The sequence below is a fragment of the Pelodiscus sinensis genome, chromosome 1 (genome assembly GCF_052426305.1).
Source record: "Pelodiscus sinensis isolate ZL-2025 chromosome 1, ASM5242630v1, whole genome shotgun sequence".
Lineage (NCBI taxonomy): Eukaryota > Metazoa > Chordata > Testudines > Trionychidae > Pelodiscus > Pelodiscus sinensis.
In genome coordinates, this window is record NC_143052.1 from 344,079,283 (window position 1) to 344,101,531 (window position 22,249).

A 22,249-nucleotide genomic window follows, 5' to 3' on the forward strand; every position below is an offset into this window, starting at 1 on the left:
GGGCCATACTTTTTATCAGCCATAAGGGAGAGTTATGAGGAGGCAGAGACAAGTGAGTGGGGGACGGGTCTTGAGCAGAAGAGGCATCACGAAACCAGGGCCTCTAGGGAAGTGGGGGCGCAGGGACAAGGCCTCAGGAGAAAGAGGGGGTGGGGCCTCATGGAAGGAGGCAGCACAGGAGCAGGGCCTATGGGGAAGAGGCAGAGCAGGGGCTTGGGAGAAGACAAGGGTTGGGGGGTGGAGTCTCAGGGGAAGAGGTGACGCAGGGCGGGACCTCAAGGAGAAGAGGTGGCATGAAGGCACGGGTTTGGGAGAAGAGGCAGCAGGGGGGTCAAGGCCACGTTTTGGGAGCTGGTGGCTTATCCCACTTGTAGGGAGCTTCTGTCACCCCTGGTTAGGAATTGGTTCATCCATTCTTCCAGGCAGTCTTGAAACTCACATTCAAGCTTCACAGGGGGCAACCCATTGCAACAGAAAGCTCCCAGGTCAATAGGACAGAGCTGGAGGTTAGACGAGGTGATCAGCCTGTCTCACAGACTGCTCAGATTTAGTTCATGTGGTGATGTCAAGAGATACCCATGCACTGACACACACCCATTATTGTTGAGGACGGCCATCTACCCTGTCCTCGGAGAAAATAAACCAGCCGGACAGGTACTCGCTCCCCTGGCACAGGCAGACTCCCCCATCTCACAGCTGCAGCAAGCGCTTGGCTTTACTGTCGATGGCAAGGTGACCAGAGTGATGGGAAGTCTGGGTGAAGCAGGGCACAGGCAGCCAAACACAAACTCAAAGGTGGGGATTCTGTCTTTCCAGCCCTTTCCAGACCCTCCCAACCCCAGGGCGGAGTGTGTAGTTTTATTCCCTGGTTTTCTCTGTCTGACATCCTCACAGAAAGCCTCTTTCTTGTCCTGGAAAACCCCCTTTAATGGTCTCTCTCTGTTTTGCTCCCCCAGTTTTCCAAGGACATCCTGGTGAACATTTATTCGGCGTACATCGATAACTTCCTCAATGCCAAGGATGCTGTGAGAGTAGCCAAGGAAGCCAGGCCGGCCTTTATGAAATTCCTGGAGGTAGGTAGCCTCCCGGCAGGGGCAGCCTACCAGCTGAGTTGGTTCTGCAGCTCAGTCGGAACTGATTATGCATGTCCAAAGTAGGGATGTAAGCAAGTAGTTGACTGTCCAGTAAGCATGTGCTTATTGGGAAGTTGAGTCATTACTCAGCTAGTCGCTTCCCCCCGCAGCAAGTGAGGAAGTAGGAGCTGATGCTGGGGAGAGATGGCTTAAAGATGGTTCTCCCTCCCCCGCCCAGCACCATCTCCATAGGAGAGCAGGAGACGCAAAGGTGCAGCTGATTCCCGGCTTACCCCTAGCTGATTTCCGGCTCGCACCCGGTCTCGGACGCTGCGCCTCGGGAGTCCATTTAAAAAGCAGAGGCACAGCGCCTGGGACCAGGCACGAGCCAGGACATCTGATTCCCGGTTCACACCGTGTCTCCCGCTGTGCCTCTGCCTTTTAAATGCAGTATGAGTCGAGCAGCTCTTATTACATTTAAAAGGCCCCAGGGCTGAGCTAACCCTGCTGTGGCTCTGCAATTTCCTCCCTTATCGACTAATTGAGCGGGAAATGGAAATTCCATAGACTACTCGATTAGCTAATTCAACACAATTTAATATCCCTAGTCCAAAGATAAAAGGCCACTGGCTGGGCTGAAGGGGTGTCATGCTGGAGCAGCCATGGGAGGCAGGACGGGAGAAACATTGGAGAGAACAAATTTGCATTTATCTGTCCAGGATTTTTCCTTGTTTCCTTGGTTGCAAATATTTGGACCAGATCCGAATCGGTGCCACTCCAGATCCTCAACTGGTGTGAATCAGTGTCACGCCATTGATTCTATTGGAGCTACACCCTTTTACCCCAGCTGATCATCTTGCCTCTTGTATCTGAGTAAGAACATCCAGCTCCTCCCGTTTCCACAGCCCAGTTCTGTGCTGCTGGCACTTGTCTGACCCCCAGAGGATTGACGGGGCACATTCACCATCTCACTGAGATCTTCGTAGGGAGCAGATTATGCCTTTGTTGTCCTTTGCAGACAGGGCCCTATAGCAGATCGTCTCAGAGGCATTATGTCTCCTTAGTCCAGACTCAGGGAGGCTAGCAGGCTTAGAATGGGGTCGAGGGGTTGGCCACATCCCTAAATCATGTAGCCACACCTCCATGGTTCAGTCTTCCATGGTGGAGACCAGCATGACGTTCTAGCCTGGGTACTGGGATTGGATGGTGCCTCTGCAGTCTCCACTTAGCTGTGGTTTTGTGCGGGGTCTGCAGCACATCCTGAGCCTCAGAGCACAGGATCTGGATCCGAGCAGAGGTCCATCCAGGCCAGTGACAGGGGCCAGACCCAAATACTCAGAAGCCCTGAAGTGGGGTAACCTGGCATCTCCCACCCCCAAATTTGCTCTCATCATGGGCTGTACTAGCTCAAGATCCAGGGAAGTCCTGTTGTGCTGCTAATGATGCTAGCATTGGGTATTCTCAGTGTTGGTATGAATGCCTCATTGAATCTCACTACGGTCCCAGCCAGAACCAGTGCTGCTGCGGGGTGAACTAGGCTGCCGTGTGGCCTTGTGTGACGAGAACCTGCCTCTCTCCCTCCCCTTCCCACTGTTCTGCAGCAAAGCATGCGGGAGAACAAAGAGAAGCAAGCGCTGTCGGACCTCATGATCAAGCCTGTGCAGAGGATCCCGCGTTATGAGCTGCTCGTGAAGGTGAGGCGGAGCGGGGCCAGTGTGCGGGGCCAGGACGGCAGCGTTCCCAGAGCGGTCCGGCACCTCACCGGGGCTGGCCGTGCACTCACTGTCCCTGCTGGCCTGTAGGGTCCGAGAGAAATGCCGTGATGCTGTCTGTGTAGCAGTGCAGATAGGCTGGGCAGCTGGGAAGAGGATTGGATGCAGTGAGGTTGGTCACCCCATGAAGCTGGTGGAATTCCTCTCTATAGAATTGGTCACATCTGGGACACTCCGCGGGGAGCGATCCTGCGTTAGCAGTGGCCAGGCTTGGTGATCCGTTGGCCCTTTTCCCTCTCAGAGGACTGTCCCTGAGTCGGCCTCGTGCTGACTTGCAGAGGGCGGTGTGGTTACCTGGGGTGACGTCATGGAGCTGAGTGTGAGTCCTGCTTTCAGTGCTCTCGGGTCGGGTGCTTGTGAGCTGGTTTGGAACGATGTCGCGGCCTCACTGGCCTATTGATGTTGGTAGGAACCACAAGTGATTTGCCCAACTGAGAAGTGACCTTTCACCTCCCTGGCCTGTCTACTCAGGCAAAAGGGGCCATGTCCAGTTTAGCAGGCTGAACAGAGCTGGACACCTGTGTAGATGTGGTTTAATATCTTTCCAGGTGTACTAGCTGGGGTGGGAGCTTGCGGATCATTTGACACAGGGCCCTTCTTGAGCTTCACTTTTGTAAAAGCCAGCTCCCCTCAAGCACCGCCTCCTGCAGAGCCGCCTGCCCCTCCCTGCACTGCTGCCTCTGATACAGAGGCAGTGGAGGGGAAGGGGGACAGGCAGGAGCCAATACTGGTACATGCAGGGAGCTGGTACATGCGAGGAGCCGGCTTTCAAGCTGGTTCCAAGTGCATACCGGTTCCACAGAGCCGCCTAACCTCTGTGCTGCTGCCTCGGTGGGGGGAGTCAGGAGCCTGTACACGTAGGCAGCTGCCTGCTCCCTACTCTGATACAGAGTCAGCAGAGTGCAGGGGAAATGGGAAGCAGGTAGGAGCTGGTACCCGCAGGGAGACAGCTTTGAATGCTGGCTCCCTGCAAGCACCAGCTCCCACCTGCCCCAGGGTGTAAATGTGTAACCACTGAAAATGTCAGTGGTTACATGTTTACAAAATAAATGCATTTTAACATCCCTAATTTATACTTCAGGCCAAGGGCTTTGTCCAGCTTTGCTTATGCTTTGAAGCCGTGCTGGGAGCCGGAGAGGGATGAACAGAAAATGGAGATGATATGGCTTGGTCTGGTTCAACTGCAAATACAGGGCATGGTCTGGGTTTGTCATTAGCCATTTAGCAGGCGCTATAGTTCTACTGACATCCAAACCTTCCACTCCTGTTAGCTGCTCCCTTGAGCTCTCTCGTGTGGATACAGACTAGCACATGGCTGACTTAAGACCTGGCTTCTGTTCTTATCTAGCCAAGAGTCCAAGCTACAGAGTTTGGGTCTGGAGCCTGCACTCCCTCATAGTTTGGAGGTGCTCGGATCAGTGGATTTGATTTGGCCTGTACAGTGATGGAAGCAGCGCTAGCATTGTTCTCTTACATGTGTCTCTAGTGAGCCAAGGACGCTAGTCTCCGAACACTCACCGTAGTATGTTGCTGATAAAGAATTGCTGAATGCTGTTGCTGTATTAACTAATTATTGCCTGTATTTATAATATAGCCACAATAGCATCTCTCCAGGGGGACTAGTCATTTTGGGTGTCCACCTTGAGATGCCTTAAATGAGCCCAAATTCCAAAGGAGGGCCTGGAAAAGTTTTTGAAAATCGAGCCTCATTCAGGGGCCCTCAAATACAGAGTGAACCGCACATCACTAGCCACTTTGGAACACCTCAGCTCAATGTTATATAATGCGACATCAGAGGCAGCCTGAGGAGAGAGGTAGGAGAGTGTTCAGAGGAGAGCAATGGGGCGCCAGGGAAAGGTTGAGAAGGGAATAATCAGTCTGGCGAGAAGACAGCTGCAGTGACACACAATAACTACCTGCTTTTATCAAGCAGGGGGTTTATAAAGAGAGTGAGGCCCAGGTATTTTTAGCAGTCACTGAGAACAAGTGTCAGCTGTTGCTATGAAATGTACGTTAAACATTAGGACAGGACAGGTTTATAGTTTGGAAGAACGAGGCTGTGAAACACGCTGCCAAGGTGAGGCACAGACTTTCCAGCTCTGGAGATGTTCAAGGATAGTTCACCTTCTAATAGGGATGGCTTATGATTGAGATTTACCTTGCCATGATGCAGAGGTGGAAACTGGTTTGTGGGCTGGACACACTTAGGCATCTCTTCCAACCCAAACAATCATCTCATCTCATCCGTAGTTTCTCCTTTGCTTTGTTACAGATACCATAGAATACTAGAATTGGAAGTAATCTTGAGAGGTCACCAAGTCCTGTCCCCTGCCCTCATACCAGAACCAAGCGCCATCTAGATCATCCCTGACAGGTGTTTGTTTAACCTGCTCTTAAATGTCTCCAATGATGGAGATTCCACAACCTCTCTAGGCAATTTATTCCAGTGTTCAACTACCCTGGCAGTTAGGAAGTTTTTCCTAATATCTAATCCAAACCTCCCTTGCTGCAATTTAAGCCCATTGCTTCTTGTCCTATCCTCAGAAGCCAAGGAGAACAATTTTTCTCCCTCCTCCTTGTAGCATTCTTTTAGATACTTGAAAACTGCTATTATGTCCCCTCTCAGTCTTCTGTTTTCCAAACTAAACAAACCCAGTTCTTTCAGTCTTCCCTCACAGCTCATGTTTTCTAGACCTTTAACATTTGTGTTGCTCTTCTCGGTACCTTTTCCAGTTTGTCCACATCTTTCCTGAAATGTGGTGCTCAAAACTGGATACACTACTCCAGTTGAGGCCTAATTAGCGCAGAGTAAAGCAAAATAATTACTTCTCGTGTCTTGCTTAAAACAGTACATCCCAGAATGATGTTTGCTTTTTTGCAACAGTGTTCACTCATATTTAGCTTGTGGTCCTCTCTGAACCCCAGATCCCTTTCTGCAGTACTCCTTCCTAGACAGTCACTTCCCATTCTGTATGTGTGAAAGGGATTGTTCCTTCCTAAGTAGAGTACTTTACACTTGTCCTTATTGAACTTCATCCTGTTTCCCTCAGACCATGTCTCCAGTTTGTCCATTACACTCTGTTTACACCTGACATCAGAGAGGGCGTGAGGTACAGTGGCTAAAGCAGGGGATTCCTGGACACTGATCCCAGCTATGCCACTGGCTCTGTGTGTGGCCTTAGGCAAGTCCCTTCACCTCTCTGGGCTTTTTTGGAGCCATCTCTGATCCAGGCGCCCCAGTGACCTTGCTGATGGGTTAATGTCAATAAAGCACTTTGGGAGATCCAGAGGAGAAATGTGCTACGTGATCCAGAGTCACTCAGCTCAGCTTTCATAAGAACATAAGAATGGCCATACTGCGTCAGACCAAAGATCCCTGTAGCCCAGTATCCTGTCTGCCGACAGTGGCCAATGCCAGATGCCCCAGAGGGAGTGAACAGAGTAGGTAATCATCACGTGATCCCTTTCCTGTCATCCATTCCTACCCATCCTGATTAATAGCCATTGATGGACCTAACCTCCATGAATTTATCTAGCTCCTTTTTGAACCCTGTTAAAGTCCTAGTCTTTACAACATCCTCTGGCAAGGAGTTCCACAGGTTGATTGTGCGCTGCATGAAGAAAAACTTCCTTTTGTTTGTTTTAAACCTGCTACCTATTAGTTTTCTTTGGTGACTCCTTAAGTTATGGGAACAAGTAAATAACTTTTCCTTATTCACATTTTCCACACCTGTCATGATTTTGTAGACCTATATCATACCCCCCCTTTTCTAATCTGAAAAGTCCAAGTCTTATCACCCCAATATCATTATCTCATAGACACTAACCTCCCCCCCTCGCCCCCCTTCTGTTCTAAAATCTGATTTGTCAATTTTATATGTGTTCACTTTTTTTGATTGTATCCCTTTAGTATACATGGTTGTGCCAATTTTCTTCCACAATTTGATCTGCGGAAGTGGGTCTGGCCCACGAAAGCTCATCACCTAATAAACCATCCTGTTAGTCTTTAAAGTGCTACATTGTCCTGTCTTTTGTTTCAGCAAGTCTTTTTAGTCTCTCTTCATATGGGACCTGTTCCAAACAACCCCTAATAATTTTGTTGCCCCTTTCTAAACCTTTTGTATCATCAGCATGGGCTGCAGATTCCTGAGTGAGTTTTTACCCTGCTCAAAGAGAGTAAAAAGCATCTGCTCGGGCTGGAGCAGGGATTGTGTGAGCAGGGAGTGATGGCTGCCAGGGATGATTATACATTGCCTGTTGCAGCCACATACTGTGCCTGGCTGAGAGGAAGCGCCTTGGATGGTGAAGGAGTTGGGAGAGAGATGGACGTTTTCTGGCCTTATATAAGGGCTGCGTTTATGCCACTGTGATGGATTCTCTGCCTTTCCCGAGTGCTGTTGCCAGCTGTTGAGAAGAGCGCAATAGCTGATCCTTGACGTTGTCCCCCAGAAGCCGGCCACAGAAGCAGCTAATGAGATCCATGTGCACGCAGGCAGCAGCGCTCTCTTCAGCTGTGTCCTGCCTGACGGTGTTGTCACAGAAGCCCAGCCATCCAGTTCAGTGACTGCAGATAAAAAGCTTTGCCAGCCCCACATCAGTGTGTCTCAGGATTCTGGATTCCACATGGAGCCAGAAGCCTCCTGACCAGGATTCCATCCAGCCTTCTTCCCTCTCATTTGTCCACTGACCTTTCCTTCCTCAGGGCAGTAATTCATTCCCTCACCAGCTATGCATGTTGGCACTCAGAAGAGTGCTAGGGTTGGTCCTGCTTTGGGCAGGGGGCTGAACTCAGTGACCTCCTGCGGTCTCTTCTAGGCTTAGGATTCCATGAAAAGCAGGCTCACCTGTATCCATCCTCAGGACTGACTGTCAGTGTTCTGGATTTCTCACACAGCCCTGCCACTGCCCTGACTCCATCCAGCCCATTCAGGTGTTTTGCCAGCATCTCTGCTAGTTCAGTCTCTCCCGCCGTGTAGGAAATGGAGTCGTGTTTTGTCCAGCCTTCTCTAGAAAGCTCCGGATATGGACAGCACCAGTGGGAGGCCAAAGTTCATCTTCAGAAAGCTTAAGCTAGCTTTTGTCGTTTTGCATTTCAGCCGGCTGGAGGCCAGCTCCGCACACGCAGGGTAACTCGACTCTCAACACACACGCCACGGAAATAGTCTCTCTTTGATCTGGGATTTCTGGATTTCATGCTGTGTAATAAGGATCTCAATATAATACACGCCACTTAAGCCCCAATTTGAAATGCTGCCACCTCTGGGGTAAAATATAGCAGCAGTTTCGTTCAGGGAGTAGGGAGAAAACCACTGTAGCAAGCTAAAATTACAGAACAGGTTTTAAAGAAGAAAAACACCATTAGCAGCACTTGAATTTGGTCAGGACACCAGGGCTGGGGCTGCTACGCAAGTGTCAAGTGCTGCAGGATCTCAAATGGCCATGATTAGCTAAGATCACTTGTTTTATGGCCCCTCTGAAAGACAGCGCCTATGGGCCCCATCTGGCACGAAGTCAAAGCCTCTGTAGGAATTTATAATATGCCATCTTCTCTGAGCAGCAACAATGCCACTTCCTATAGCTGCCGTGGGTTCCCTGGCTGGTCTGCAGTCCTGAAACTTGCAGTGAGTCTGACCCTGCACAGTTTGTGAAGTTTTTAGACAAGATCCATTTTTGTTAACTTGCCACATGTAGGCCGCTTGTGTTGACCCTTAGTAATTACCTGTTTCTGCTGCTGTCAATGTTCTTCTTGAGGATTTGCACACCCCCAGTGCATCACCCTTAGGCCTTCAATAGTTCAGTGGTCACCCTAACCTAATTATGGATGTGTTTAAACTGGCTGGCTGCTAATGAAAATAAGGGATCCAAGCCAGTCGGTTTCCCATGTCTTGTCTTTGTTTTGGTAATATTTGCAGGCACTTGGAATGATCTCACTGCTCCATATACAAGTAAATACTGTTTTGGGGCTGCATACGGACCCAGACATCTGATGTTTCCACAGTGAATTACGCCAGGGGGCATTGCCAAAGCTGTCAATCCACAGACACTGTACAGACGAGGAGAGGTGTAATTCTCCCACCCGGGGATGGTGTTCCAGGAGAAACAGGAAGGATTTTTAACCACTGCTACAGGCTGTTGGACTAGCTGTCCTTCTGGGGCATCTTCAAAGTTCTTAGAGGCCAGCTGTGAGGTCTGATTTATCACTAGCCACTTGACCTGGAAAGCTAATACCTCCCTCAATTCTTTTATCTGGATTATTCCTATTCAGTGATTTTAAAATATTTCTGCTGAAAGGATCAAGTGTTAACTCTTAGGAAACAAGATTCTGTTTGCTTTAGCAAAGAATACAAAGCAGTTGACAGGCTTGCTGCCACAAATGACTTTTATTTCAGGATCTCTACATTTACAGTATTTCAGTCCTCTAAATAAAATAAGCTGTTGTTAGAGGGTGAAGCAATTATTGGCAACAAATTTAAATTGCTTGAGCTAGTTAGCTTGTCGAAGAGAAATGTATGTGAGATGGAGAGGGGGGATCTTGAGCATAGTTTATAGCTACTTATCTGGGGAGAAGATTTCATATAGAAAAAGGGTTTTAAATTGAGCAAGCAAAGAACATAACAAGATCCAATGCTGGAAGCTGAAGCTAGAGAATCCCAGACTAGACATGAAGTGCACCTTTTTAAAGTGAGGCTAATTAATCATTGCAAAAATTCACCTTGGCCTGTGGGGGCTTTGTTATTTCTTGGTATCTTAGAATCAAGATAACCAGTGATGAGCAGCCTGCAGCCCATTGGGGTTTTATGTGTGGTCCAGGAGACATTTTGTTTACCGTTGCCCACACGCAGGGTTGCCTGATTGTGCTGGTCTCCATCTGTAGGCTTTTTTTCCCTACTGGTATTACTAACGCAACAGGCACATACAGCAAGGGTATGTGAGGTGAAATGCATACTGCTTGCACACAGCATTGATTGTGGGAGCTCCCCCTGCATCCCATCAAAGTGCTGCTCCTGTTCAGTCGGTACACGCCATAAATGCTAGGTACACAAGTGCCGTTAGCAAAAGTAACCTGTCTCAGGAAATTGTCTTGGTTGGGACAATCTTGCGACTCACTGAGATGAAGGAGGGCCACTCATGCAGCCTGAGTTGCTCATTGCTGGGATAGACTGTCTTAACAATGCACTGTAGCACAACCACAGGGATTCTCTGGCCCTTGTGATATAGAAGGGCCAGCTAGAGCATTGTGAGATACTGAGATACTATAGTAATGGCAGAGGGGGGAGCAGAGAATATGCTCTTGGTCACTGCCATTGATTGAACCATCTTAAGGTTCTATTAAAAAAATCAGCCCTGAACATTAAGAACTAGACCAAATGGACAGGCCTATGAAATCTTCACTGTTATCCCCAAAAAATCAAAACCTCTGTCAGTGCCCGGTGAAAATAAGGGGAATTGTGGCTTCTCGTCCTCTGAAAACTGCGTGGGAAGAGGGTTCTTTACTAGCCTGACAACCAGTCAGTAGTTTTTTAACTCCATTCTACTGCTGTCTTTTGCAAAGGCCGGAGCTACATTTAATTGGGATTGGTCCTGCCTTGGGCAGGGGGTCGGACTTGATGACCTCCTGAGGTCTCTTCCAGCTCTGTGATTCGATGTTTCTATGATACATGTACTCTGCCAGCACGCCAGGAGTGTGGATTTCCCTGCACTGTCAAGGCTGTTGCTGTCCTATAGTAACTCCCTGTGTGTGCCTCAGTTTCCCTGGGGGCACTGCACCAGGGAATTTCGGGTGCGATAGCCTCCCACACTACACAATGGGACGCTCTTCGTAACCTGAGCCCAGGAGAGGGTGCGACCTGGTGACACCTTTTGCCCAGGAAGCAGGACAAAGGCCTGAGGAGGAGTTTGGCTGGGAATGGGCTGTTGGGAGTGGGGTAGTGTGGGGTGGCTTGGGGTGCAGGACAGGAGGGCTCCGGGGGCCCACTCCCAAAGATGCCTGGTTTATTGCATAGTCCATCCATTGCAGGGCTTGATTTATCTCTTAGTGGCACTCGAGGAAGCCAGGAGAAGCTCCCCTGAAGTCACTGGACTGACGTGGGTGTAAAACTGACCAAGTCAGCCCTTGCAGTCTCTGCTTCGGCCCTTAGAGTCTGCTGTGCCTGATTGCTGAGTACCCCACTGGCCTCAGTGTGGATCCGCAGCAGGCAGCTCCTCCCCAGGGGTGCTGAGCACCTGACAGGATCGGGCCCTACTTCCTCCACTAGCCACCTCCTCTTGCATGTGAGGTTGAATGTGTAAAAGGTACCTGTGCTCTTGCTAACTCCTAGGAGCGGGGCCATAAATCTGTACTCTGCTTGATGTGGTCAGAAGCCAGAGGAGAGCAGATGCCTGAAGCCAGCTAGGCACAGCCCCCCAAAAGTTCCCTGTCTAGAGGGTTTGTGCCTCCCTCTGAAAGCCCAGTGCCAGACATGACACTGGCTCACACCAGCCCTTACTGCTCTTTGCCAAGCAGCTGGCGGATCGGTCGATCGCTGGAGAACTTTCTGTGCTCCTTGGCAAACTGAGCGAGGGGAGAAGGAAGCTAAAGTGGGTCACAGCAGCAGTTCAGTTCGGTGGCTGGCTCGCGGGAAGAGCTGCCAGGAGGGTGCTGCCGCAGCCGCTGATAGAAGGCAGAACAGCTCCTGGCGGGGAGCCCGTTGCACAGGTGGGGATGTGAGGGAACCCCCTGAATCGCCGTTGGAGCTGGAGGAGAAGCAGACTGCTGACAGAAAGCATTCACACACCGCAGCCGGCCGGGTCTCTGTCCAGACAGCCTCCTTCCAGCCTGGGGGAGCGTATACAGATCATACCTCCCTGAGGAATGACCAGACCTGCTGCCATCCCCAGTGTTGCCATCTGCCCTGATGGATGCCTGTGGACAGCACTAAATTACTTCCAAGCACTCATCCGCCCGAGCATTTTCATTCACATCCGGCCAATTAACCAGCGAGTTTTCTTGGCCTTAAATGACTAAACGTCCTGACAGCCGGCAAAGCTCTGAAACCAGTTTACTCCTTCTGCTCAGCATCACAGTTCTCTGCCCTGTGAGTGCCAGGCTCAGCGAGTGCCTGGCTTTGTTGGGAGCGGCTTGCCCGGGCAGTCTCTCCGGTGGCACAAATCAAGGTGGAATTGGTCCATGGGTCAGAGGAGTGGCCTTGCTGGGCAAGGCAAGAGAGCTTACACTTTGACTAGACAAGACAGACAAAGGGGACATTAGCCCCATTTTACAGATGGAGAGCTGAGGCAGAGAGGTGAAAGGACGTGTCCAAACTCAGCCCCATAGCTGGAGACTGATCCAAGATCCCTGCCTCATGCTCCAGACCCTTTGCCACAAGTTGTGCTCTGGGTCTTTGCCCTGTAGAGAACCGGTGCAGTGAGCACACTACGCATCAACAGGCAAGCTGCCTGACAGCGTCAGCATGGCTGCAATTCCTAGCGCAAACCAACCAGTGGCTTTTGCTATGTTTTGTGCAATCAGCCACCCAAGGGCTGTGGTGTGCAAAGGCGGCTCTGGAAGCTAGCTAGCTTTTCCTCTTTTCTGGTGCTTGACTAAGCCCTGCAGCAGCAGTGCTGTGTTTTCAGCAGGGCATTGTTTCCAGATTAGATTGTAACCTTGATGCATTCAGTTATTTTTGACTAGCTGTGGGTGGTGAGAAAGTGACAAGCAGCCAAACTTTAACCCTCCCCCCAAAATCATCAGGACAGAAAAGATTTTTCTTGTGATACTGCTTTGTGGATCCGGGGTGATACAGAACCTCAGCTCTGACTGCAGGGACCAACCTCATAACCTTGGTTGGTTTTGAACTTGTAGGTGGAACCTTGCTAGCCCCATGAGCAGTACGGCCAACCCCAGCCATTCAACAATCCCATGAGTCAGGCCCTAAAAGATCACGAGGCTGGCTTAAAAAAATCAGAGAAGTTCAAAAATAATGAATTTAGGATTCTCTTTATGTTGTCTTCTGTTTTTTAACCTTTTACAGGATCACATTTTCAAGCTTTTCGCTGTAATCACAAGGGCTGGAAGCTTCCTTTTTTAAAAAAAATGACAAGCTGGGATTCTTACATGTTCACAAGACTCCAGGAATTGGTGCTTTAAAACAAACAAACAAACAAACAAACAAACAAACAAACAAACAAACAAACAGAAACTGTAAAGTTTGAAATAGAATCATGAGAATTGAAATAGAATCATTCCTAATTGGACCTAATTAGCTATCCAAGCTAGCAAAATGTCGAGGTACGTTTGCATTGTGAAGTCCAATGACAAAATAGTTTCACACACCCCCTACTTCATCTTCAGCATAGGATATGCCACACCCGAGTAGTCATTTTTTCATATTCCAGAAAGAAAACAGCCTGTAATAATCCAAAGGAACTTCAGGGATTTCCAATGAGTAACTTATGGCAACAGCTTTCCATTGATATTCGTACGCACCATTGTGCACAGAGTGTGATGCATTAAATGCTCATTCTTCTATAAAAGCTGTTTTAATGCAAAATGCACCTCTTTCTGGGTTGCTCTCCCGACAGCTCCTTGCTACATAAAAAATGTTTCGTTGGTTTCTGTCAGCTTGGCAGATGGAAAGAGGAATTGTTTCAGTTCAGAATCACACTCCTTTTGTGCCAAACACAAGCCTAATTGTGGCTAGGTCTAGACTACGGGGCTGTATCGGAAAAAGCTTTGCTGCTTTCCTTGACAATGTAATTGCCTTGTGATGCATGCACCATATGCACATCTTTGCTTCCCTGATTGGCTCATGAGAGATGTGTAATACAGGTTACTTTTCCTCCTGGAGCTTTCACCTCCCCCGGTGCAGCATTGGAAAGGAGAAGCCGGAGCCTTTTTTTAAAAGTTGTGTAATTGTAATGGAGAGATTTCTGTGTGCTCTGGGTGAAGACATTCAGAAAGTAGGCAGCAGTATTTGCAGCATAATGGTGTTGCGTGAATGTCAGCATGCCGGGGGCTGGACTTTGAGGGAAAACAGCCATGTCCACAATAGGAAGGAGGGATGAAGGAAATTACTGGCAAAACCCTCTCTGTAATCGTCCTTTGAATTTTTCTCACTATGGGATTTCCCCTTTGGAAGGGTCTCAGCACTGCTCTTCTAAGAGCTTGTTACTTGGTTCCCAGGCAGTGTAACTCCAACAAAAGCAACTGGCCTCATTCCCTGCCATACTCTCCCAGCTGTAAATGTGGGTTTGCTCACTCAGAGGCCCTGTCTACTGGCTTGCTACTGATCATTGCTCTCAGCTCAGGGTCTGCCTGGGGCGGGCTTGGTATTGGAAATGGTTTGCCCACTCATTACAGATGGCACAGAATTATCTTCAGTAGCATTACAGGAAGTATGACTGAGACTTGGTGTCACTATGTCTGCAGTGGTGCCAGAATATCTGCCCAGCTGCACTAGGCCCATCTCAGCCAGCCAGCCAGGCCCATCAGTAGCTTCAGATGCCCTAGAGAAGTTCTGCAAATCTTTCCCGCCATAGCTAACACTGTCTGAACTGTTGGCATTCTTGAGAGCGCTAGTGCAGATGGAATCCTACTCCTGACACCAGTGGGAGCCAGTTGCTGACACCAGTGTTTTAAGTGCTATGTCATCTCATTCTGCACATAGCATACCTAATCAACTGTTTGAAATGCCAGTGTTAGCCACCAGTCCTACACTGAGGTTTTTGTTTCCACTGCTAAAAAAGTGAGGTTAACTAACACACCTTAGCTATCTCTCTGCACAATCCGAGTAGACACAAGCTCATTCTTGTTTTTGTAGCTATGTAAAATCAACACTCTTCCCCTTCCCTAACCTCCTCCCCTAATGTAACTCTCGGTAAAACCACAGGCCTTGTCTCCACTTGCATTTTACAGTGGGATGGCTATAGAGCACTGGACTGGGATTCAGGAGACCTATTCTGTTGAAGTAGGCAAGTCACTTCCCCACTCTGTGCTTCCATTTCCCTATCTATTAAGAGGAGGAAATGATCATAGGACTGGAAGGGACTTCAAGTGGTCTAGTCCAGCCCATGCACTCACAGCAGGATGAAGTTTTATCTAACCATCCCTGACAGGTGTTTGTCTAACCTGCTCTTAAAAATTGGCAATAATGAAGATTCCACAGCCTCCCTGAGCAATTTATTCCAGTGCTTAACCAGCCAGATAACTAGCACATTTTTCCTGGTGTCCAACCTAAATCTCCTTTGCTGCAATTAAGCCCATTGCTTCTTGTCCTATTATCAGAGGTTAAAGAGAACAATGTTTCTCCCTCTTCCTTGTAAGAACCTTTTTATGTACATGAAAATTGTTATCCTTTCCACTTTTAGTCTTCTCCAGGTTAAACACACCCCACGTTTTCAGCTCATATGTTCGGGACTTTTCCTCATATTTGCTGCTGGGTGCATTGTTTTGAGTACTTTAATGTTTTTCAATATTTCTTCCCCTAGGACCTCCTGAAGCACACACCCGAGGACCACCCCGACCACCCCTACCTCATCGACGCCCAAAGGAACATCAAGCAAGTGGCCGAGAAGATAAACAAAGGGATGAAGAGCGCCGAGGAGGTGGAGCGGAACGCCAGGATCGTACAGGAGATCGAGTCCCACATTGAAGGGATGGAGGATGTACGTATGCAAAACTCTGTAGAAAGGATGCGGGTTAGGGTTTGTATAGAGGGGGCAGGCTCCCCAAGGGTGTGCTGGTTACAGATGTAGCCCTGGCTCTGGGTCCTAGGTGTTGCCTGGGAAAGTGGCTGAGCTGTGGAAGGCGAGAGCTCAGGCTGTATGCTGCTTCAGCACCTTACAACCTCAGTTTCTCTCTCAATCCTTCACTGATCATTTCAGGCCCTCATTTGCTCTGCCATGAGACCGCACCCCAGTCCAAAAGCACCCAGGCTTTGGGACCTTGTGGGACTGGTTTAGAACCCAGCAACTGCTCCCCAACTCCACAGTGGGCTGAAGCAAAACCCCAGATCTGAACTTCCTCGAACCCTGCTACAGTTTGATAATGAGTCTGAATTTTTCAGTTTAGCCCCCGGGGAAGGGATAATTTGACATCGGTGGCTTTACCCAGAGGTATCTGGCCCCACTTGGTTTCTTCAGATACTCTGATCTGGTTTCTCCTAGGTCAGTTCCCATCTCTTCATCTCTGTGCCACCTTGCATCTCTCAGGCTAGCCTAGTTTCTCCTCTCTGCAGCTTGGCCTGCATGCACCTAGTCTATAGGGAGGGTTGAGGAGCAATTCACTGATGTTCATAACGTGCTTGTGAGCCCTCCTGGTGGAAGATGGTCCAGAATCGCAGGGTGGTACTTAAAACCCTGCTACTGACAACCCGAATCAGTGCCTGCTGTGTTCACAACAAGGGCCTTGTCCGCATTATCATGCCAGCTCCGAAGTTGAGACCAACAGAACATGTGGCGCCTCTGACCACTCTTTTTGTTTCCACCCTTGCAGCTCCAAGCCCCGCTCCGGAGGTTCCTGCGCCAGGAGATGGTGGTGGAAGTGGTAAGAGCCTCCCTCTCTGTTTTGCTCGTATGCCCTCCCTGTTTACTATCACTGCCCCTCGTGCTTGCCTGGCCCTTACGTGTGTGCATGGCCCCATGGCTCCCACTTCTCTCAGAGGCAACAGGAACTTTGGAGGTCATCTTCCAAGCCTGCTGAGTACTTGCAATGATGTGTGCAGAGCTCAGTGATGAGTACACAAGACTCCACAGGGGACATCTCCCCCGAATCACCAGACCCTGGAGTCACGTGCACATTGGCACTTTGTACAGATGTTGAATAATAATGGCAAGGCCTAGAGTTTGGGAAGGGAGCTCTACTGCTGTCACCGTGCTTTGGCTTTCGCAGAGCCTCTCTCTGCCAAGTAGGGTATTCCCTTCAGCAGGGTAGTGCCCGAGGGACAGTCACCAGGAAAGCACAGACCCTGTTTGGCTTCAGAACAGGTACAACTAAAACAGCATGGGTGCATCTAAACTGGCAAGATTTTGCACAAAAGCAGCGGCTTTCGCGCAAAAACTTGCCAGCTGTCTACACTGGCTGCTTGAATTTGCGCAAGAGCACTGACTTGTAATGTACAAAATCAGTGCTTCTTGCGCAAATACTTTCACGCTCCCACTCGGGAAAAAGCCCTCTTGCACAAGAATACTTGCTGAAAAGGGCCAGTGTAGACAGGGAAGAACTGTTTTGCGCAAAAAAAGCCCTGATGGCTAAAATGGCAATCGGGGCTTTCTTGCACAAAATCACGTCTAGACTGGCCACGGATGCTTTTGCACAAAAGCACTTTTTGCACAAAAGCATCCGTGCCAATCTAGATGTGCTTTTGCGGAAATACTTTTAATGGAAAAACTTTTCTGTTAAAAGTATTTCCGCAAAATCATGCTAGTCTAGACGCAGCCCATGAGTGCCCTGAGGCTGCTTAACTGGTGACTTTCTGGAAGGAGAAATCTGCTTTGGTGGGAGGCCTGAATCTATCGAAGTGCATCTGCAGTCCCCATCAGCACAGTCTTTAAGCACCTCCCAATCTATATAGCATCAGCACACCCCTGCAAGGTAGGGTGCTACTGGCCCCTTTTTACAGGTAGCCACCTGCAACAGAGACTTGCCCAGCATCACCCCAGAGGCCTTGGGCAGAGCAGGGAATTGTCTTTCTCAAGTCCTGGGCTAATGCCCTAGCTCCTGAGCCGCCCTGCATCAGAGATGCCAAGTGGTGCTGGCGGCACTGGGCAGGCACCATTTGAGTGTGTGATGGGTGGCATTCAGGTAGGGAGGGGCTGGGGCCCAGTGAGAACTGGAACAGGTGGGAAGAATGGACTATGAAAAGATTCTTAGCAGGCAGTCTGAGCTTTCAGAAAGCAGGACACTGGGGACCTGGGCCAGATTCCATGTAAGTCAGAGAAGAAAGTCCTGTTGATTTGAACAGAGGTGGACTGGGCACTGATTTTTCTAGCAGCATCCTTCTCAGGAAGTAAAACCACAACATCCATGCAAAAAAAACCCTGCCCTTATATTTGATATGGGGGACTGTTTATTGAGGGTTAATAGACATGTTAATACATGGTTATCAGGTGTTTTAGATAGTTACTGGATCCAGCCTGGTGCAGATTTTTAGCAGTGTGGATTATTAACCATTCGAACAGTAGATTCTCCATCGCTTGAAGTCTTTACATCCAGGCGGGGTATCTTTTTTTAAAGAGCACCGTAGCTCAAACAGAAGTTGTGGGCATGATGCAGAAATTACTGTGTCTCTTTCTCTGGCCAGAGTTACACAAGAGGTCAGACTAGATCGAGATGGGCAGTAAGGGCTGCACTCTTCCGTGATATTATTGGAGGAGGTGTGGGGTCCGTGATGGAGGTTAGATGCAGAAGACAGTTTGGGTAAGGATTTGGGTGCAGGATGGGCTGTGGGATCTGGAAGGGGCTGAGTGCAAGTGAGGATTCTGGCCTGGAGGAGGGGGCAAAAGAAGGAGTGCAGGGTCCGGGAGGAGGTTGTGACCTGTAGCAGGAGTTCAGGAAAGCGGCCAATGGGAGCTGAGAGATTGTGCTGGGGGGAGGGGCAGCATGCAAAATCTCTTGCCCCTTCCCTTGCAGTGTTCAGAGAGCTAATTTGAGCAGCGTGTAGGGGCAAGGCAGGCAGGGAGCCTGGCTGAGGCTCCCATGGCCCAGATGTGGTGGCTTGGCAGGCCAGATGTGGCCCGCAGGCTGTATTTTGCCCGCCCTTGTACTATATGATCCCTTCTGGCTTTCAATCCGTGAATTGATAGATCTTGTCAGCATGGTTTATGGCTATCTATAGTTCCTTCTAGCCTTGCATAACACACATACCACTTGTGTCTGTGTCATGCTTGGAACATTGATTGATCATTTATTACCCCTTTATAGACCTTTTATAAGTGGCATTTTAATACATGAACACCTGCAACATGTCAGATTGTAATCCCTTTTCTTCTCAGATGCAAGGCATTTGCAAGGGATTTGAGGCAAGACATTTGTTGCTAATTACTGCCCCCTGGGGTCACTATCCTACCTTAAACCCCTTCAGGATAATCCAGGGTGTTACGACTATGGACTAGTGTCCCAAAGAAAGTGGTTAAAGATGCACCATTTGAGATCCCGGACAAGGCACTTGAAGGAATGACTGCCACTCTGGAAGAGATACATTAGCCAAACAGAAATGATTGGGCTCAGCATGGGGGAAACTGGGTGACCTGCAGTGGTATGTGATATACAGGAACTAGATGATCAGATTAGGTGATCGGATGATCTCCTCTGACGTTAATCTCTGGAGAGTGAGAGAGAAGTTTTGTCTCCCGCCCTCTCCCTCCCCCCCCCCCCCACCCCCGATTCTCATCGTTCTCTGAATCCAGTTGTGGTGGGGGAAGGTGATCTATTTAAAGTGCTACACGACCACAAGACAAACCTTCACTCATCGGGTGCACGCTGCCGCTTTCAAAACAAGCATGTTTGCTCCCTCCTTCTCACCCTCATGCGATGCAACCCAGGGCTTTTCAAAGGAGAGAACGGCAGCTTGCTTTTGCATTTCCCAGTCAAGTGTTCCGTGGGCTGTTTCCATGGCAACGCCGCGCCAGCCTGCCAGTGCTGATCAAAATAAATAGGCCCGTTTTCTCCAGAAACGTTAACCCTGCTCCCCCAGCTCGGACCAAACGTCACCTGGGTTTGCCTAGGAGAGCAAGCATATGGGTTGGTACCAACACAGTTCCCCAGCTATATCCCTGGCAGTTCAGCCTCAGATATCTGGGATGAACCACAGGCTGGGCCAGCAGGAATGACACAGGTTATTTGAAACAATAAAAAAGGTTTATTTGCCATGGGTGAGTCAGATGAGAAACTGGTCAAGAGCAGAGTTCAAATAATTCAGTGCAAATAATATTAGCCATTGATTCAGACCCACATTACCCTTGATGAGTTGTTCTCAATTCCACTTCTTGTTAGTCACAGATGCTAAATAGGTTTGGCAAATTAATGATGAACCCTTAATTTCTCATGTTGCCGCCATTAGCAGTGTGTTACTTGTTGCTTAAGTCTCTTGATATTATTTCTGCACAGCCCCAGTAGAAGAACTGATAGAACAGCGAGTCACAAATCTCCATGCTTTCCCGGACAAATCTCCTGACAATTCTAATTTGTGCCGTTTTCAGAGGAATGACTGGGATTTCCCAACATTATCGGCAATGCCTGGCAGCCGTCTAAAGACTCACAATGAGTAATGGGACCCCACAGATGACAGCCAACTGGGAGCCATTTGCAGTGGGGTCAGGGATCACTTTACTAGCTCTGAACAAGAGGCCTCAGGATAAACATGGGAAGGGCTAAGTGACTCACAGTTTTAGGGCCTTCCCAGCACCCATCTCTAGGATGACTCTATGGGCCGGCTGTGGTTATTTCTTTGTGTTACAGTATCACTAGGAGCCCCTCTCCTGACCAGGGCCGTGTTGTGCTAGGTCAGTGGTTCCCAACGGCTGGGCCGCGGATCAGTGCTATGCCGCAAACCGCTGGCTGCTGGGCCACAGCAGCTGCCAGAGTTCAAGCCGTGGCAGCTCAGCTCTGGCAACCATGGTGGCTGAGGCGGTGGCTGGAGGAGACTGGGCAGGAGACGCCTCCCTCCCCCCATAATAATGGCAGCCGGCCCACCGGGGCGCCGCGCTCCTCCCCGCCCCCCTCCTGCGTGGCCACTTTTGCCGGTGGTGGCGCTGGGGTTGAGGCAGTGGAGGTGGAGCAGAAAGTGCCTCCCTCTCTTCTAGGTAATGGTGGCTGGCTGGGGTCCCTGCTCCCCCCCCTTGTAGCCATGGGGGTGCACGATACACTTGGGGAGGGAGGGGGCGCAAAGGAGGAGGCAGCGCACATACCAGTGGCTACCCTCTTGCCCATGTGGCATTAATGGCCACACTCCCTAGGGGAGCAGCCTTGCTCTGGGGAGTGCAGGGGTGAGGTTGGGGCAAAGAGGTGTTAGGTGAGGGCTGGTGGGGTAACAGGGCAAGAAAGTGTTGGCATGGGCTGTGGGGGTCAGAGGTTAAAGGGTCAAAGGATAGAGGGGTGGGGGTCAAAGGGTGTTAGGCACTAGGGAGTAAGGGGCTGGGTAGGGGCTAGGCAGACCGGCAACATTTTATTTGCATATTTGCATATTCAGTATACAAATAATGAATAAGCAAATAAAATGTTGCTGGTCCTAAAGCTGCCAAATGTTTGTGAATGAGTTTGCCAGTCTGTGGCATAAAAATGGTTGGGGACCACTGTGCCAGGTGATGTATAAACACATGGGAGACAAGGTCTCTGCTCAAGAACTTGCAGTCTAAGAGTATGTCTAGACAACATGCCTCTGCCGACAGAGGCATGTAAATTAGACATACCGACATAGTCAATGAAGCGAGGATTTAAATATCCCCTGCTTCATTAGAATAAAAATGGCCACCGCGTTGTGCCGGCTCAGCTGTTTGTCTGCATGAACCAGCAGTCAAGACGGGGATCGGTCGACAAGGAAAGCCTTTGCCGGCCGATTCTGTAAACCTCATTTCATGTAGTCTAGACATATCCTAAGAAACAGGAGTAGTGGTGGCCTCAGACATTAGAAGCACCTAACAGTAGGCTATTGCAGAGGGTAGGGTCTTGGCGTAGAAGACTGTTTTTCTCCATAGCTCAGTAGTATCTGCCCAGGATCAGGAGCTGCCACCACGTACTTATGCCGTAACACAGAGTGTGCTGCCCTGTGGATCTCCTCCGTCGTGGTCCTGCTGAGCAAGGACACAGAGCATGTGACCTCTTGGCCAGCTTAGCTCTACGGCAGTACAAATGTCAAGCAAGGCTGCTCATTCAGAGAGGCTGTGCCCGTCTTCCGGTCCGTGGTTCTTGCTTCCAGCTGCCCTTTATGCTGGTTTGGGCCCCGCTCCACTCTCCTCCACTCTGCAAGGCTGCACTCCGCAGACCCTGCAGACCAAGTTATACAGCCATGCTGATCACAGCCTATGGTATTGTGGTTGTGTCTTTCCAAACTCGGAGGCTCACACTCAAAGATAGGAAGGCACCAAGATGCAGTGTCTGTTGCTGAGAGTTCTGGATCAACGGAGTGGCGTGGCTGACCTGATGTGCATATGAAAGTTGGCCTCTTCCCGCCTCAGTTCCTTTGCAAACAGTTTGCCAGCCCAGCTACTCTGCTGCCATCACACTGAGGCTGCCTGCTTGGGTCCTGTCTTGGCTAATTCTCCAAGTGGCTTGCAGCTGCTGAGGAGCATCAGGTGTGAAGAAATTGAGGCAGGAGGCTCATTTGGTTTTGGCTTGAGGCAGGATGTGCTGATCAGCCAGTGCACCTAGGACTTCTATTCTCAGATCAGCCCAGCTGCTTGTCCTGAACTTCAGGAAATGCCAGATACGCA

General features: G+C 49.6%; 1 protein-coding gene across 1 annotated transcript in view; it reads left to right on the forward strand.

Annotated features, from left to right (window-relative positions):
- The window catches only part of ARHGEF17 (Rho guanine nucleotide exchange factor 17), a 255,902-nt gene that overhangs the window by 196,058 nt on the left and 37,595 nt on the right, over window positions 1-22,249 (forward strand). The window contains exons 4-7 of the mRNA XM_014577378.3: window positions 957-1,073; window positions 2,675-2,767; window positions 15,311-15,487; window positions 16,317-16,367. Coding sequence (XP_014432864.3) covers window positions 957-1,073; window positions 2,675-2,767; window positions 15,311-15,487; window positions 16,317-16,367 — 438 coding nt within the window. The remainder of the gene's footprint in view (window positions 1-956; window positions 1,074-2,674; window positions 2,768-15,310; window positions 15,488-16,316; window positions 16,368-22,249) is intronic.